The following is a 14,839-nucleotide window of genomic DNA, read 5'->3' as shown; positions in this document are numbered from 1 at the left end:
CCATCTCCCGGGCAGGCCCAAGGAAAACTTCAGCCCTTAGGGGGCACTAAGCGCCGTAGGAGGGTCTTAGCCCCCGAAGCCGAGCCTGCCCTAGGTTCAGAGTTCAAACTCCTTACCCTCATAACCCTTCCCTCCTCCACAGGCACACAGGGTCAGGATCTGCTTAGCCAGGCCTGGGAATCCCCCACTCAACAGGGAAAATCCTCGCCCCCATAGATGGGTCAGGGCCCAGACCTGGCTTGTTTGGGAGGGGACAGTCCCGTCCCCGCCAGAGGGGGAGTCACATGAGTTGTCAGCTCTGGCAGAGGTGTCACAGCCTCTGGGGAAATCTAGGTACTAGGGCACACAAGAGGTGTAGCCAGCTAGGGACAAGCCCCAGGACACTTGGGTCAGCAAGGGTCACGAGGCTGGACTCGGTGTTCACCGCCGAGTCACTGCCACTTTGTAAGGCCTGGTTCCTACCAGCTGAGCCAATGGACCTCCCCTCCCCCGCACATAGCCCTGAACTGAGGAAGTCATCCAAGCCCCACCCTAACTGTGCGCCGGGAGCGGAAATGTTTGTCCTTGTCGAGGCTGACTGACGGGGAGTCAACAGAGCCATGACGTGTTCCTTCCTGTGGGCCCAGACTCTGGATTCCTGAGCCACCGCCCCCGCAGCCTCAAGATCTCCCCCTATCCTAGGCCTCTGTGACTTGTTCATAATGGCCAGTCTCCACAAGGGGAGAAAACGGGCCCTGGCTCAAGCGCCCTGGGGTAGGACGAAGCCTTTCTGACCACAGCCTCCCTCTACATCTGCCCCTCTGTCGCCTGCGCTTAGGAAGTTTGCCACTGAGCTGCAAGACCCTGTCGGCCGCTCTCCCTGATGACCCCACGCGCAGCACATGCTCATCGTTAACAGGGCTCTCAGGTTAAGCCAGAGCCGGACTGGAGGGAGGGATCCTTAGAGGGAGGAGTGTTTGCTCCAGCAACCCATGGCAACTCCACAACACAGGTCCTTCCCCTCCCACTTGCCCTTCAGGCCAGTGGGGCCAGGGCTGTGGAGCCTGACAGAACTCAGAAGCCAAAGCCTGCAGGTGACTCAGGTGCCTGAGGGAGTTTCGGGAGCAGAGGGCAGCCATCCCAGAACTGATTCTGGAGGAAGTGGGATCAGAGGCCAAAGGCAGAAGGTGGAAGGGGCTTCACAAGTCGTCTGCCCTCAGCCTGGGCCAGGTGTAGGGGAGACCTTTGTGCCAGCCACCCTAGAGTAGATCTGGGTGGAAGATGACTGGATTCAACACCCCCAGGGCTGGAAGGATCTGTGGGGTTGAAAGAGGTGATCTGTCAGTCTTTCCTGGTTAGGGGTTGGAGGCACTGCCTCCATGGTCCAGGCTGAGGCAGAGGCCTGCTTCTCCTTCCAGAGAAGTAGGGTGGAAGGGAGAACTGGCAGTCTCTAAGACTCTGAGCGTACCTGGCTAACCTCCATAGTGCCCAGAGAAGGAGCTCAGCAGGCAGGGACTAGCCCAGGATCCCAGTCCCAGCAGCCTCCTGTCCCTTGCTCATGTGTCTAACAACCTTTAACCTTCTCAGCACCTAGGAACCCAGGCAGCCTGGGACTATATGATCCACTTGTTCTAAAACACAGGTAAGAAGGGAGTAGAAGGTAAAAACCCTTGACATCACTGAGCAGGAGGCTGGGGTGGGTAGACAGATGCCCAGGGAAGGCCACCCTGAGTGTGGGTCCTCTAGCCAGCAGGTCCATGGCCAGCAGGCCTCTGCCGCCGGGACGCCAGGAGGAGGAGAATGCCAAAGACTACGGGCCGAAACCCTCACCAGTGCGGCCCCGAGGCCGCCTGCCCAGCATTGATGAGGAGCGACCGGCAGGTCCAGGTCCTGGCCCGGCCTCTCGCCGGGGCTCCATGCTGGGCCTGGCCACGTCCTTCTCCCGTCGTAACTCGCTGGCCGGGCCAGGCGCGGGTCCTGGGGGTCGGCGGCCATCCCTGGGCCCGGTGCCCCCTCTGGGCTCACGGGTCAGCTTCTCAGGGTTGCCTCTGGCGCCCGCCCGTCAGGTGGCGCCCTCCTACCGCACGGAGCCGGTGCCCGGGGAGCGCTGGGAGGCTGCGCGCGCACAGCGTGCCCTGGAGGCGGCACTGTCCGCAGGGCTGCGCGACGCGTGCTACTCCAGTGCTGAGGCCGCGAGGCTGGTGAAGGAGCTCTGCGAGCAGGTGCACGTTCGCCTGCGCGAGCTTAGCCCGCCGCGGTACAAGCTGGTGTGCAGCGTGGTGCTGGGGCCGCGAGCGGGCCAGGGCATTCACGTGGTCAGCCGCGCACTCTGGGACGTGGCGCGCGATGGGCTGGCCTCGGTCTCTTATACCAACACCTCGCTCTTCGCGGTGGCCACGGTCCACGGGCTCTACTGCGAGTGAGGGGGAGTCCAATTCTGCAAAATTGTTTATTATCCTAGGAGGAGGCCCCCCTGGGGCTCATAACAATAAATAAGTGTCTGACAATAAATAAAAGTGGTCCATAAATAACGCCCCCTAGCTGGGAGCTAAGGCTCAGGCTTATCTTGGAGAGGGGGTAGGAGCCAGCGAAGACAAGCCGCCCCCAACTCCAGTAAAGCTGGTCCCTGATTCCCTGGGGGATTCGGCCCAAAGCCCCCAGTGAGGCACCAAAGGAAGGGGGAGGGCCACAAAGGCAAGGGCCAGAGCCTTACAGGCACAGGCCTCAGGCCTCAGGGCTTGGGTCCTAGGCTGGGCTGCGGTCCCGGAGCAGGCGCAGAGCATAGCGGAGTCGCTGCCGCAGGTCTGGAGAGCAGCCCAGCTGCCGAAGGTGGGAAGCGAGGTAAGTACAAGCACTACGATTTCGGGCTACAAAAGTCACAAGGAGGGGCTCCCAGCCACTGAGAATCAGCTTGGTGTGATCCCCGTAGAAGTTCACCTGCACACAGGAGCATGACAGTGGTCAGGACCTAGGCTCCAGACCCAGCTTCCTCCCCAGCACCCTGGGCCTCCCAGACCTTCCCCGAAACTCCTGGATAGGCTCTTACCTGGACAGTGCCATCACTAAACAGCATGAGGAGAGCCTGGTCCGTCTTGACCCACTGCAGCAGCAAGGGTGGAGCAGGCACCTCTACCTCTTCCACACTGGGCAGATCTCCACCCTGGGAGCAGGATCGGAGCAGGTCACTGATCCAGCGTGAGACAGCCCCCTCCCCATTAGTGTATGTCTTATCCTCTAGCTTGGAGCACCCCCACCACCACCAAGGGGGAATCAGAGAGCTCAGGATGGGTTAGTTTTCAATGTACCACAGCCCCAGCCCTCACACCTTCATGAGGTGCTGCTCCATGTAGGAGGTGAAGTACCGCAGGATACCCAGCTGAGGCTGCAGGGCCCGGGGCACAGCACCCACGGAGAAGGAGAAGTGCTTTGTGCTGGTGGGGTTGTAGTGCACAGTCCTAGAATGGGGAGGCAGAGGTCAGAGGGAGCCCTACACCGATGCCCCTCCCCTGAGAAACCCAGACCCCTGAGCCCAGGAGCACGCAGGAGGGTGCGGCCCTGCTGGGTTAGTGGCCTGAATACAAGGCACCCCATAACAGCACTTACTTTCTGTTGGCTGACAGGGCCATATGTGTGCCATCATTGAAGAGCACAGCCACACGGCGGCTGGACAGTTGATACCCAAAGCCGAACTTATTGGAGTAGTCAACCCACTTGCTGACCCACACCAGAGGCTCTGGCTGGGCCAGCGGGGCCGGGTTCTGTTCCGCTGTCATGGGAAAGGAGGGAGTCAGGACCTGCTCCTGGCTGCCAGGAGCAGAACTCCCAGCCACAGAACTCCCACCACAGCAGCATGTACCAGACCCCAGCCTTACCTGGGGGCATGAAGGCCACACAGTTTCTCAGCGCACAGAGGGCTGACTCCACTACTGTGGCCACAGTCAGACCTTCTTCAAATCCTGAAGGAGACAGGGCACGGAGATTTAGGAATTAGCACCCCAGGACCCAGGCCAGGCCCCTCTGCCCACTCCTTCCCTCTGGTCCCTGATCTCAGCTCCAGCAACCTGTGGCACCTCTCATCCTCCCTGGCTCCTCACCATCTCCACTGCTTGCCAGTGTCCCACGGGGTGAGCTGTCCTCAGGTGCTGTCTCTACCAGGCTGACAGGGGCTGGGCCAGAAGCTGCTGGAGCCTGGAGGGTTGGGCAGGGAAAGGGAGTGAGACAGGCCCCAAAATCCAAACCCTTGAGTCCATGGCCCGGCCCTGCCCTGCCTCCCAGGGCACCCCAGGTCAGCCTTGCCAGGCTGGTGACACACAGCCAATTAGGCCACCACGAGGTTGGATGCTTCAGCAGCCTTTTATCCTGGGCTTCCCTCAGCTGCTAGGGTGAGGGTGAGTCAGGGGAACAGTGTCCACGCGAGCGCCTCACCTCTTGCCTGGCATCCTGATGGCCAACCGACGTGCGCATGAGGCCGCTTACCAAACAGGAGACCTCGTCCCTCTCCTGGGCATGATTCTTACCTGGGGGTGAAGGATGATACCATCCTCAGTATCCTGCCCAGCCCCTCCACTTCCCACAGGGATGACACAGAGATTGGCCTCCCCAAGTGCCTGTACTGCACATGCTCTCCCCAGGAGTTGCCAGGTACCCACACTCACACACCCGAGACGAATGGGACAAGCTGCTCTGCTGCTCTGCCCCCTCAACCCACTGACACCCCAGACTCACTCTTGTTCTTCTTTCTGCCAAAGAGGCTCTTGGTAACTTTGGCAAACAGACTCCTAGCCGGGTTGGGGGGTGTCAGGTCTGGGACTGTCACGCAGCTGCTGATAGGGAGTCGATCGGGGGTGTAGCCCTAGGGAGGGGAGCCGTGTGAACAGAGAAGAGGGGCTCCAGGGGCCCTGTCACCTGCACTCTTTCAATCCCTGGGAATACGCAGATGGACTTAGAGGTCTGGGGAGCCACAGACCTTGGTAAAGAAGTCATGGCGCAAGATCTGGTCAATAGAGGGGCGGTCTCGGGGTGAGGCCCGAAGGATGGCAGCCAGGAGCTGCCGAGCAGGCAGTGAGAGGCTGGCAGGCAGCGTGTAGTGAACCTGCTTGATGCAGCGGTACGTCTCCTTCAGGTCAGCTGTCTCAAAGGGAGGGCTCCCACAGAGCAGCGTGTACCTATAGGGCAGGGCCAAGGGGTCAGGAGTAAAGTGGAGGGGATACCCCACCCACACACCCACCACCTGTCTGCTGCCGAACCTGGACCCTGCGACTCACATGACACAGCCCAGTGACCACACATCCGCCTCGGGCCCATGGCCCTGTCTCAGTAGCACTTCTGGAGCCACATAGTTGGGGGTGCCACAGATGGTCCTGAAAGAGGGTGGGGAGGAGGAGAAAAGGCTGAGACCCAGCCCAGCAGCCCCCCCACCCCTTCCCCCACTGTGAGTCCAGACAAAGCAGCTGCCTGTCACCAAAGGCCAGAGAACTCCTGCTTGTCCTGGGACAATGGATGCCAGGGATGGCAGCTGAGTCCCCGCCCACCCGCCTGGCCCAGCTGCTCAGCTGCTCTTCATGACAGGGGGAGGGCCTGACCCCCAGCCCAGTCCCCTCCTCCAGGGTCAACACAGAGAGTCCACAGCTGATCCCTTCCCCCTTCCTGCACTCCTGTCTCTCAGACAGTCATCAGGCTGTCACCTCCCATGGTTTGTGCCACACACACACCAACACCAGCTGTCACAACCCCCATAAACACTTATCTGCCACATATGCTGTCTGTGTCACACACACAAAATACGATGGCCACAGCAGGGTCTTCTTACACCCAGTGTCATATTCTACCATTCCCACACTCTCAGTCTGTCTCTCACACACACACACACACACACACACACGCTGCCTGTAACCTTCCCCCATCCACACGAAGGGTAAGTCATATGCCTCCAAGAATCTGTACACCCCTATCTGTCTCAGGGACTCAGGGTTACCTACCCTATCTGTGTCACACACCTATAGGATTCTACCCCTCTCCACTGGTCCCGGTAACACAGGCTGCCACCTCCACCTTCACACATGCATAAACAGCCCCTCATCCCTTCCCATTTATCTCATACACACATCAAGCAGTCACCTTGCCTCCCACATACATATGCACTGTCTGTCACGCATGTCATCTGTATCACACACAGGCTCCTTTCTTCAAAACTCACTTCTTCCTCTGCTCCGGAGGCTCCAACCGGGCTGCCAGCCCAAAATCCCCCACCTTCAGTTCCATGTTCTCAGTGATGAAAAAATTTCCTAGATGGGGAAAGAGAGGTGTGTCAGATTCTTTCCTTCCTTCCTCCCTCCCTCCCCAACCTCCCATCCTCCAGGCTCAGGAGTCTCACCCAACTTGAGGTCCCGGTGCAAGATGCCGCGCTGGTGCAAGTACTTGAGGCCGGAAAGGATCTGCCGCAGGTAGTAGCGCACTTCTGGCTCCAACAGGGTGTGCCGGGCCTTCCAGATGTGGGCCAGGGACTGCAAAGAGCCATTGCCTCAGCCCCTGGTGAGCCCTCCCTCCCCCTTCCCCTCCATCTGTGCTCCCAGAGGAAGAAACAAGGCCCGAGCTTTGGGTCTTAAGACTCTCTTCTCTCCCTCACCCTCATCCCTGCGGGTATCACCATCTTTCACCTTTCGACTGCAGAGCTCCAGGAAAATGTAGATGTTGTCAGCGTCCTCAAAGTGGTGCGAAAAACGCACGATGTGGCGGTGCTGCAGGTCTCGGTGCAGCTCAATCTCATTTAGGATCTGCGATGAGGGCGCAGGGTCGTCATCCTTCCATGGTTCCCATGCCACCGTCCCCACCCCACCCCTCGCCCGCTGAGCCTGGACCTACCTTCTCGCGCTGATGCGGCTTGGCGACGCGGCTCTGCGGGATGACTTTGACAGCGTAGGCGCTGCCAGTCTCTGTGTCAGTGGCCTCGTAGCAGCGGGCGAAGCCCCCCTGTGAAGAGGGGGCGTCAGGCTGGGTGTTCCAGGGGGGCCGACTCTGGCCCGCGGGCGTCCCCGCGTTGGGGGTCAAGTGGCCACGCCCGGCTTGGTGCCAGAAATGAGGCCGGCCGAGACCCCTACCTCCACCATCACCACCCCGCGGACGTCCCCCGGCCCACCTTGCCCAACAAGCGGCCTTTGAAGTAGGTGCGGCCACTGCGCGGGTCCGTGATGAGGCGCCCGGGGTCTGACGTCGGTAGCCCGGCCAGCATCTCCAGCTCAGGTCCGGGCAAGGCACTCGGAGGCGGCCCGGGTCCGGCCGGGGGAGCGGGCTCGGCGGCCGCACGCTGGAAGGGGCGAGGGGACAGGAAACCGGTGGCGGGCTCCATGCGGGCGGCGCGTCGCAGCGCGGGCCCGGCTTCTTCTCGGTTCCGCCCGGCCCCGGCCGCGCGTGGCGCTGCCTGTATTTGCTACGCTGCGCTCGCGCCCGGGGGAGCCCAGCGTTTTTATCAATGAACGCCTGCCCCCTCCCCGGCGTCTCGTCACCAAGAGTCCCGCCCCCTTCCTGGCAGCGAGTCGAGGAGAGGCCCCTCCCATGCCCGGCCTTACATCACCCAGAAGCTCCTCCCCCACCCAACGCACTGCCAGGCCCCGCCTCCTGGCTGCGCCCCGGGGCGCAGCCCGGCAGCTCGTCACTATGCAGGTGCGACCAGGCCGCCGGGGCCAGCTGATCCCTGTCCGCTTCTCACCCCTCCTTGGCCACTGCGAGTCCCGCTCATGGGGGCCTCTTTCCCCATCCTTCGGGGCGTGTGCTGAAGTCCGAGTGGGGCCCGGGCATCTGGGGGCGTCCCCCAGCAACTAGATAGATCAGCGTTCCAGCCAGCAGCTAAGAGGCAGGGGCGGCGCTCGCTTTTCCCCAGGCGTGTCACCCGACACTCCCCTTTCAGTGTGCCGGACCGCGTGTGTCCCTCGCCCTCGCCCGGGGCCCGGCCCAGTGCTGCCCTCTTTAGGGCCTGGAAGGAAGGCACAGTCTCGCGCCTGGCTTGCCTGGCCTGAGGGCTGCCTTGCCAGGTTTAGGAGTCAAGCAGAGACTGGACCCTTTTACCATGCTCCAGGCCACATCTTCCGCAACCCACTTCTACACTCTTGAGGGGCAGATTTCGGGTTCCTGCGGGGTCCCCAATTCCCTTCCTCTGAAAATACCCGCGGGCCTGGGTCAGCAGCCAGAAGGCCAGAAAGTGAATGGGAATTGGATTTTCTTTTTTCTTTTTTTTTCTTTTTTTTTTTTTTGAGACAGAGTTTCGCTCTTGTTGCCCAGGCTGGAGTGCAATGGCGCGATCTTGACTCACCCCAAACTCTGCCTTCCAAGTTTAGCGATTCTCCTGCCTCAGCCTCCCAAGCAGCTGGGATTACAGGCGTGCGCCATCACACCTGGCTAATTTTGTATTTTTTTTTTTAAGTAGAGATAGGGTTTCTCCACGTTGGTCAGACTGATCTGGAACTCCCAGCCTCAGGTGATCTGCCCGCTTCAGCCTCCCAAAGTGTTGGGATTACAGGCGTGAGCCACCGTGCCTGGCCGGGAATTGGATTTTCTCAAATGCTAGACACGGGCAATTGGGCAGCTAGTCTCTGGACCATGTGGACCCCTAGACCCCTGCGCAATGCCCAAGACAGAGGCCCAAGACCACAGGTCTCCTAGCCTTGTCTCTCACCTCTCTGCCCTCCCTCTGCACCAGCCAATCAATTACCATGCCATTCCTCAAAAGATTTATTGAGAGCATCTGCTAAGTGCTGGACACTATCTCAAATAAAACTAATCAAGCTTGCAGCCCTCATTTAGTTTACATTCTGCTTGATGGAAACAGACAATAGGCAAGCAGATAAAGAAGGTAATTGCAGGCTGTGAAAAGTGCTATGGAGGAAGAATAAACAGAAGAGCAAACGAAGAGCCTACTTTAGAAAGAGTAGCCAGGAAAGTCAACGAATATTTGCTGAGTACCTGATTCCTGTCAATTTTATCTCCCAGATAGCTCTGATATCTATTCCCTTGGCTCTATCTTCCCCTCACACCCTGGCCTGGGCCACAGTCTCTCTTGTCAGGATGATTGCCACAGCTCCTTGCTGCTCTCCTGGCCTTTGGTCTCATGCCCATTTCATCCCCCTCCATATGCTGTTAGAGGGATCCCACCCAATCCCTCATCAGACCCATGAGCGCCAACTTCTCCAACCTTGTCCTTCATGACCACTGAAGGGAGACCCAGGACAGCCTCAGATGTGGAGAAACACTAGTAGCCAAAATGACTGAGGGCGAGTGGGGGATAGGGATGGGCAGGAAGACCCTAAGTGTCTGCTCAAGTGTCTGGTCTTTATCCTTACAGGTCAGCAATCTTCCAGGGGGAGATGGTGGTGGGGCTAGAAAGGACAAATCTCCAGGGTAAATGGATCTGAGGCATTTAGAGAGTCAAAGGGCATATTCAATTTTGCAATGTTATTTATTTTGTTTTGTTTTGTTTGTTTTTTGAGACGGAGTCTTGCTCTGTTGCCCAGGCTGGAATGCAGTGACACAATCTCTGCTCACTGCAACCTCCGCCTCTCGGATTCAAGGGATTCTCCTGCCCCAGCCTCCAGAGTAGCCTGGATTACAGGCTCGTGCCACCATGTCCAGCTAATTTTTGTATTTTTTAGTAGAGACAGGGTTTCACCATATTGGCCAGGCTGGTCTTGAACTCCTGACCTTGTGATCCATCCACCTCGGCCCTCCCAAAGTGCTGGGATTACAGGTGTGAGCCACTCTGCCTGGCCCAAAATTCAAATATATATATATATATATATATATATTTTTTTTTTTTTTTTGAGACAGAGTCTCAAAAAAGCGATTCAAGAATTGCTTGAACCCAGGAGAGGGAGGTTGCAGTAAGCTGAGATCGCGACACTACATTCCAGTCTGGCAACAGAGGGAGACTCTGTCTAAAATAATAATAATAATAATATAATAATAATAAAATAAATAAATTTGGGGGCCGTGCAGTGGTGGCTCATGCCTGTAATCCCAGCACTTTGGGAGGCTGAGACAGGCAGATCACTTGAGTACAGGAGTTTGAGACCAGCCTGGGAAACACAGTAAAACCCCCTTCTCTACTAAAAAAAAAAAAAATACAAAAATTGGGTCAGTCACAGTGGCTCACACCTGTAATCCCAGCACTTAGGGAGGCAGGCAGATCACCTGAGGCCAGGAGTTCGAAACCAGCCTGACCAACATGGTGAAACCCTATCTCTACTAATAATACAAAAATTAGCCTGGTGTGGTGGCTCCCACCTGTAATCCCAGCTACTCAGGAGGCTGAGGCAGGAGAATCGCTTGAACCTGGAAGGTGGAGGTTGTAGTGAGCCAATATCGTGCCATTGCCCTCCAGCTTGGGTGACAAAGTGAGACTCTATCTCAAAAAAAAAAAAAAAAAAAAAAAAGTTAGCCAGGCATGGCGGCAGGCGCCTGTAATCCCAGCTACTCTGGAGGCTGAGGCAGGAGAATCGCTTGAACCCAGGAGGCAGCATGCCACTGCACTCCAGCCTGAGTGTGACAGAGTGAGACTCCGTCTTAAAAAAAAAAATACAAAATTTATTGGGGCCTAGTGGCTCACGCCTGTAGTCCCAGTTACTCGGGAGGCTGAGGCATAAGACTCACTTGAACCCAGGAGATGGAGGTTGCATTGAGCTGAGATCACACCACTGCACGCCAGCCTGGGTGACAGATGGAGATTCTGTCTCCAAAACAAAACAAAAATTAGCTGGAGTGTGGTGGTGCACACCTGTAATCCCAGCGACTTGGGAGGCTGAGGTGGGAGAATCCCTTGAGCCCTGGAGGTCTAGGCTACAGTGAGTCATGATCATGCTGCTACACTCCAGCCTGGGCAACAGAGAGCTTGTCTCAAATATATATATAGGGCTGGGTGCGGTGGCTCATGCCTGTAATCCCAGTACTGGGAGGCTGAGGTGGGCGGATCACCTGAGGTCAGGAATTCGAGACCAGCCTGGCCAACGTGGTGAAACCCTGTCTCTACTAAAATACAAAAATTAGCCAGGCATGATGGCAGGTGCCTGTAATCCCAGCTACTCGGGAGGCTGAGACAGGAGAATTGCTTGGACTTGGGAGACGGTGGTTGCAGTGAGCCGAGATCGCGCCACTGCACTCCAGCCTGGGTGGCTGAGCGAGACTCTGTCTCAAAAAAAAAAAAAAGAAAAAGAAAAAGAAAAAAATATATATATATATAAATGAATTTTGGAAGGGGGCACAGTTCTGCCCATAACGGCCTCTTAATTATATCACCAAGTCTAGCAAGATCTAACACACTCTGTTTTTTTTGTTTTTTGACACAAGGTTTCACTCTGAGGCCCAGGCTGGAGTGTAGTGGCGTAATCCTGGCTCCCTGAAGCCTCCACCTTCCTGGCTCAGGCAATCCTCCCAACTCAGCCTCCCAAGTAGCTGGGACTACAGCTGGTGCATGCCACCACACCCAGCTAATTTTTTTTTTTTTTTTTTAAACAGAGTCTCGCTCTGTCACCCAGGCTGGAGTGCAGTGATGCAGTGACAGGATGGCAGGTCACTGCAACCTCCGCCTCCTGGGTTCAAGCAATTCTCCTGCTTCAGCCCCCCGAGTAGCTGGAATTACAGGCATGCACCACCACACCCAGCTAACTATTTTTTTGTTTTTTTTAGACAGAGTCTCACACTGTTGCCCAGGCTGGAGTGCAGTGACACAATCTCAGCTCACTGCAACCTCCACCTCCCGGGTTCAAGAGATTCTTGTGCCTCAGCCTCCCGAGTGGCTGGGGTTACAGGCCCCCGCCACCACGCCTGGCTAATTTTTGTATTTTTAGTAGAGACGGAGTTTCACCATGTTGGTCAGGCTGGTCTTGAACTACTGACCTCAAGTGATCCGCCTGCCTAGGCTTCCCAATGTGCTGGGATTACAGACATGAGCCACTGCGCCAGGCCACTTGTCCATTTTTTCAACAAACGTTTTCTTGAGCAGCCTCTATGTGTCAGGTCCTGTGCTGCACCCTAGAGTGACCTGTAGGTAGGACAACAACACTGGACTGTAATTAGTGCTATAGTGGTGAAGACAGACAGGGTATGGGGGTGGCCTATGAGATCCCAGAGGTGGGATCACACCCAGTTTGGGGAATGTACGTAGGCTGAAATTTCTAAGTTGAAACCTCAGAGCTGAGGAGGAGTTAGCCAGGAACAGGATGGACAGGAGGAGAAAGTATGCTCCTTGAGGCCTGGAGTGAGAGCTATTGGTCCTTGGAAAAACTGAAAGTTTAGAGTAGCTGGAGGAAAGGGGGAAGGGTGACTGGAACAGTCCAGGGGCCAGACCTCCAAAGGCTTTGCAATGTGTGTGGAGGAGTGAAGGTCTACTTGCTCCTTCCCCAATTTGCCAAGTTCCCAAGCTGCCCTAAGTTTTGAACCTGGTGAGTTCAGGTGAAGTCTGACAATATAGCCAGGCAGTGGGTCTGGGAAGTGGGAAGGAGGGGGCTAGGACAGGCTCCTTGGGAGAGAAAGCTGATTTGCCCTCGTGGCCTGGTTCCCTAGAGCCTCCTCCCCAAAGCTGAGGAGCTCCTGCCAAGCACATACGTGCTGAGCCTAAGACTGGGTTCCCTTCTCCTCCCAGGCTGGGGTTTAAGGTTGAGCCCAGGCTGTCTGATCCATGGCCATGTTACCTCTCTAACCTCTGCCACACAGGACCCTGGCAGGGGCCACCACTCAGGCACAAAATGAAATCCCATCTGGCCTTTCTTGCTGTTGTCTTGTGGCTCCCTCAACGGGCTGGGTGGGCCCACACCCGGGCTGGGGCTGTGAGCTTATTCTCTTGTCTTCTTGTTCTCTCTGTCTTTTGTCGTTGTTTGTTTAGATGGAGTCTCACTCTGTCACCCAGGCTGGAGTGCAGGCGGTACAATCACAGCTCACTGCAGCCTCGACCTCCTGGCTCAAGCGATCCTCCCACCTCAGCCTCCAAGTAGCTGGGACTAGAGGCATGCACCACCACACCCGGCTAATTTTTTGTATTTTTGTAAAGACAGGGTTTTGCCATGTTGTCCAGGCTGGTCTCGAATTCCTGGACTCAAGTGATCCCGCCTTGGCCTCCCAAAGTGCTGGGATTACAGGCATGAGCCACCATGCTTGGGCCAGAATCTCTTGAGTGTCATGTCACAGAGGCCAACGGAGTAGGGTCAAGAATGAGAGATGCAAGGTAAGGTTAGGACTTGGGAAGGGCTATTGACTTCAGCAATAAGGAGATGGCAGGTGTCCTTGGTGGGTGCAGAGGTAGAAGGGATAAAGGCAACCTGAAATAAGAGATGTGCTGATAGCCACAGTAGCACTTCCCACTTACCTGGTGCTCTTGTCAGCACTTTATACTATTAACTCACCTGATATTCACAACCACTCCATGCGACAGGCATCATCATCCGCATGTCCCCATGGGGAAATTTTTTTTTTTTTTTTTTTTTTTGAGATGGAGTCTTGCTCTGTTGGCCAGGCTGGAGTGCAATGGTATGATCAGGGCTCACTGTAACCTCCACCTCCCAGATTCAAGTGATTCTCTCACCTCAACCTTCTGAGTAGCTGGGATTACTGGCACCTGCCACCAAGCCCAGCTAATTTTTGTATTTTTAGTAGTGACAGGATTTTGCCATGTTTGTCAGGCTGGTCTCACTCCTGACCTCAAGTGATCCACCTGCCTTGGCCTCCCAAAGTGCTGGGATTACAGGCATGAGCTACCACACCCAGCCTCTCATAGGGAATTTAAAAGGTTCATTGGCTTTCTCAAGGTCACAAAGCTTGGTGACTTTGGTGGCCACGGTGAAGCATGGACTTGGGAACCTGGGCAGTGTGGCTCCAGAATCCATTTCACTGCCAAGCTATACAACCACCTCTCAGTTGTGAGGAGGGGACAGGGGAATGGGTGGGCAGGACCAATAGGGAGGGAAAGGCAGAGCTGGAGGATAAGGAAAGGTGGGGCAGGTGATTTATGGGCTCAGTGGTTCCCTCTCCTGCACCATAAACAAAGGGACTGGTCAGCAGCAGAGAAGGGAGATAAGGTGATTCAGGAGGTAGGGACTGGGTGGGCCTGGGGACCGCCCTCTTCCTCTGGCAGAGGCTTCAGGTCATGTACTTTTATCCTGGGCTCTGTGGGAAATTCACAGACCACAGGGCTGGGAACAAGCAGAGGTGTGAGGGCCACAGGTGCGGGTGGGGTACAGGACTGAAATGCAGCCAGCTGGTCTTCCTGGGGTAGAGCTGTCAGGGAGACACAGCCTGAGCTCTTGCACTCCCAGGACCTGGTTTTCCAAGTCCTAGAACATCTTTTTTTTTTTTTTTTTTTTGGAGACGGAGTCTCGCTCTGTTGCCCAGGCTGGAGTGCAGTGGCCGGATCTCAGCTCACTGCAAGCTCCGCCTCCCGGGTTTACGCCATTCTCCTGCCTCAGCCTCCCGAGTAGCTGGGACTACAGGCGCCCGCCACCTCGCCCGGCTAGTTTTTTTGTATTTTTTAGTAGAGACGGGGTTTCACCGTGTTAGCCAGGATGGTCTTGATCTCCTGACCTCATGATCCGCCCGTCTCGGCCTCCCAAAGTGCTAGGATTACAGGCTTGAGCCACCGCGCCCGGCCCCTAGAACATCTTTAAGTGGTAAGCAGCCCAGATGCTCTAGGAAAGCCACAGATCACAGCATGGGAATGAACTGCCTGGCATGATGCCTGAGGCCCAGGAGCTGGTATCTCACCCTCCCCAGGTCAGGTCCTAGACACACACACATTCTCTCTCTCTCTCTCTCTCTCTGTCCTGTTCTTTCCTTATATTGACATCTCACATGGGAGACCTCGAAGGAGAATGTAACTCCAGTCAGG

General features: G+C 56.4%; 2 protein-coding genes across 4 annotated transcripts; one reads left to right on the top strand and one right to left on the bottom strand.

Moving 5' to 3' along the window:
* The first annotated feature begins 792 nt into the window (after positions 1-792).
* On the top strand, positions 793-2,490 carry TCTEX1D4 (Tctex1 domain containing 4). 2 transcript variants are annotated; one of them, XM_021940851.2, is made up of 3 exons: positions 793-907; positions 1,567-1,621; positions 1,726-2,490. In XM_021940851.2, the coding sequence occupies exon 3, from the start codon at positions 1,737-1,739 to the stop codon at positions 2,400-2,402; it is 666 nt and encodes a 221-aa protein (XP_021796543.1). In that variant the 5' UTR covers positions 793-907; positions 1,567-1,621; positions 1,726-1,736; the 3' UTR covers positions 2,403-2,490. The 2 variants fall into 2 exon arrangements, with proteins under 2 accessions (XP_021796543.1, XP_017816477.1); XM_017960988.3 differs by having other exon boundaries at positions 799-907; positions 1,730-2,490.
* Positions 2,415-7,826, bottom strand: PLK3 (polo like kinase 3). Of its 2 annotated transcripts, XM_003891771.4 has the most exons (15): positions 7,115-7,826; positions 6,841-6,948; positions 6,636-6,752; positions 6,353-6,482; positions 6,176-6,263; positions 5,244-5,339; positions 4,946-5,144; positions 4,705-4,831; positions 4,405-4,496; positions 4,074-4,167; positions 3,852-3,935; positions 3,583-3,745; positions 3,305-3,434; positions 3,026-3,139; positions 2,415-2,916 (listed from the first exon to the last, which is right to left on the bottom strand). In XM_003891771.4, exons 1-15 carry the CDS (start codon positions 7,322-7,324, stop codon positions 2,725-2,727), a joined length of 1,944 nt encoding a protein of 647 aa, XP_003891820.1. In that variant the 5' UTR covers positions 7,325-7,826; the 3' UTR covers positions 2,415-2,724. The 2 variants fall into 2 exon arrangements, with proteins under 2 accessions (XP_003891820.1, XP_021796536.1); XM_021940844.2 differs by lacking the exon at positions 2,415-2,916 and having other exon boundaries at positions 3,058-3,164.
* Positions 7,827-14,839: the final 7,013 nt, after the last annotated feature.

This window comes from Papio anubis, chromosome 1 (genome assembly GCF_008728515.1).
Source record: "Papio anubis isolate 15944 chromosome 1, Panubis1.0, whole genome shotgun sequence".
Classification (NCBI taxonomy): domain Eukaryota; kingdom Metazoa; phylum Chordata; class Mammalia; order Primates; family Cercopithecidae; genus Papio; species Papio anubis.
Note: the sequence above shows the minus strand (reverse complement) of the source record. Positions and strands in the feature narration are given on the sequence as shown.

What these genes read in the sequence shown, in the direction of transcription:
- TCTEX1D4 (XM_021940851.2), top strand. Translation starts at nt 1,737, where the DNA reads ATGGCCAGCAGGCCTCTGCCGCCGGGACGCCAGGAGGAGGAGAATGCC.
- PLK3 (XM_003891771.4), bottom strand. Translation starts at nt 7,324, where the DNA reads ATGGAGCCCGCCACCGGTTTCCTGTCCCCTCGCCCCTTCCAGCGTGCG. An exon ending in TGGAGCTCTGCAGTCGAAAG is followed by an intron (nt 6,483 to 6,635) that starts GTGAAAGATGGT and finishes GGCTCTTTGCAG; the next exon opens with TCCCTGGCCCACATCTGGAA. An exon ending in GCCCTGTCAGCCAACAGAAA is followed by an intron (nt 3,435 to 3,582) that starts GTAAGTGCTGTT and finishes TCCCCATTCTAG; the next exon opens with GACTGTGCACTACAACCCCA.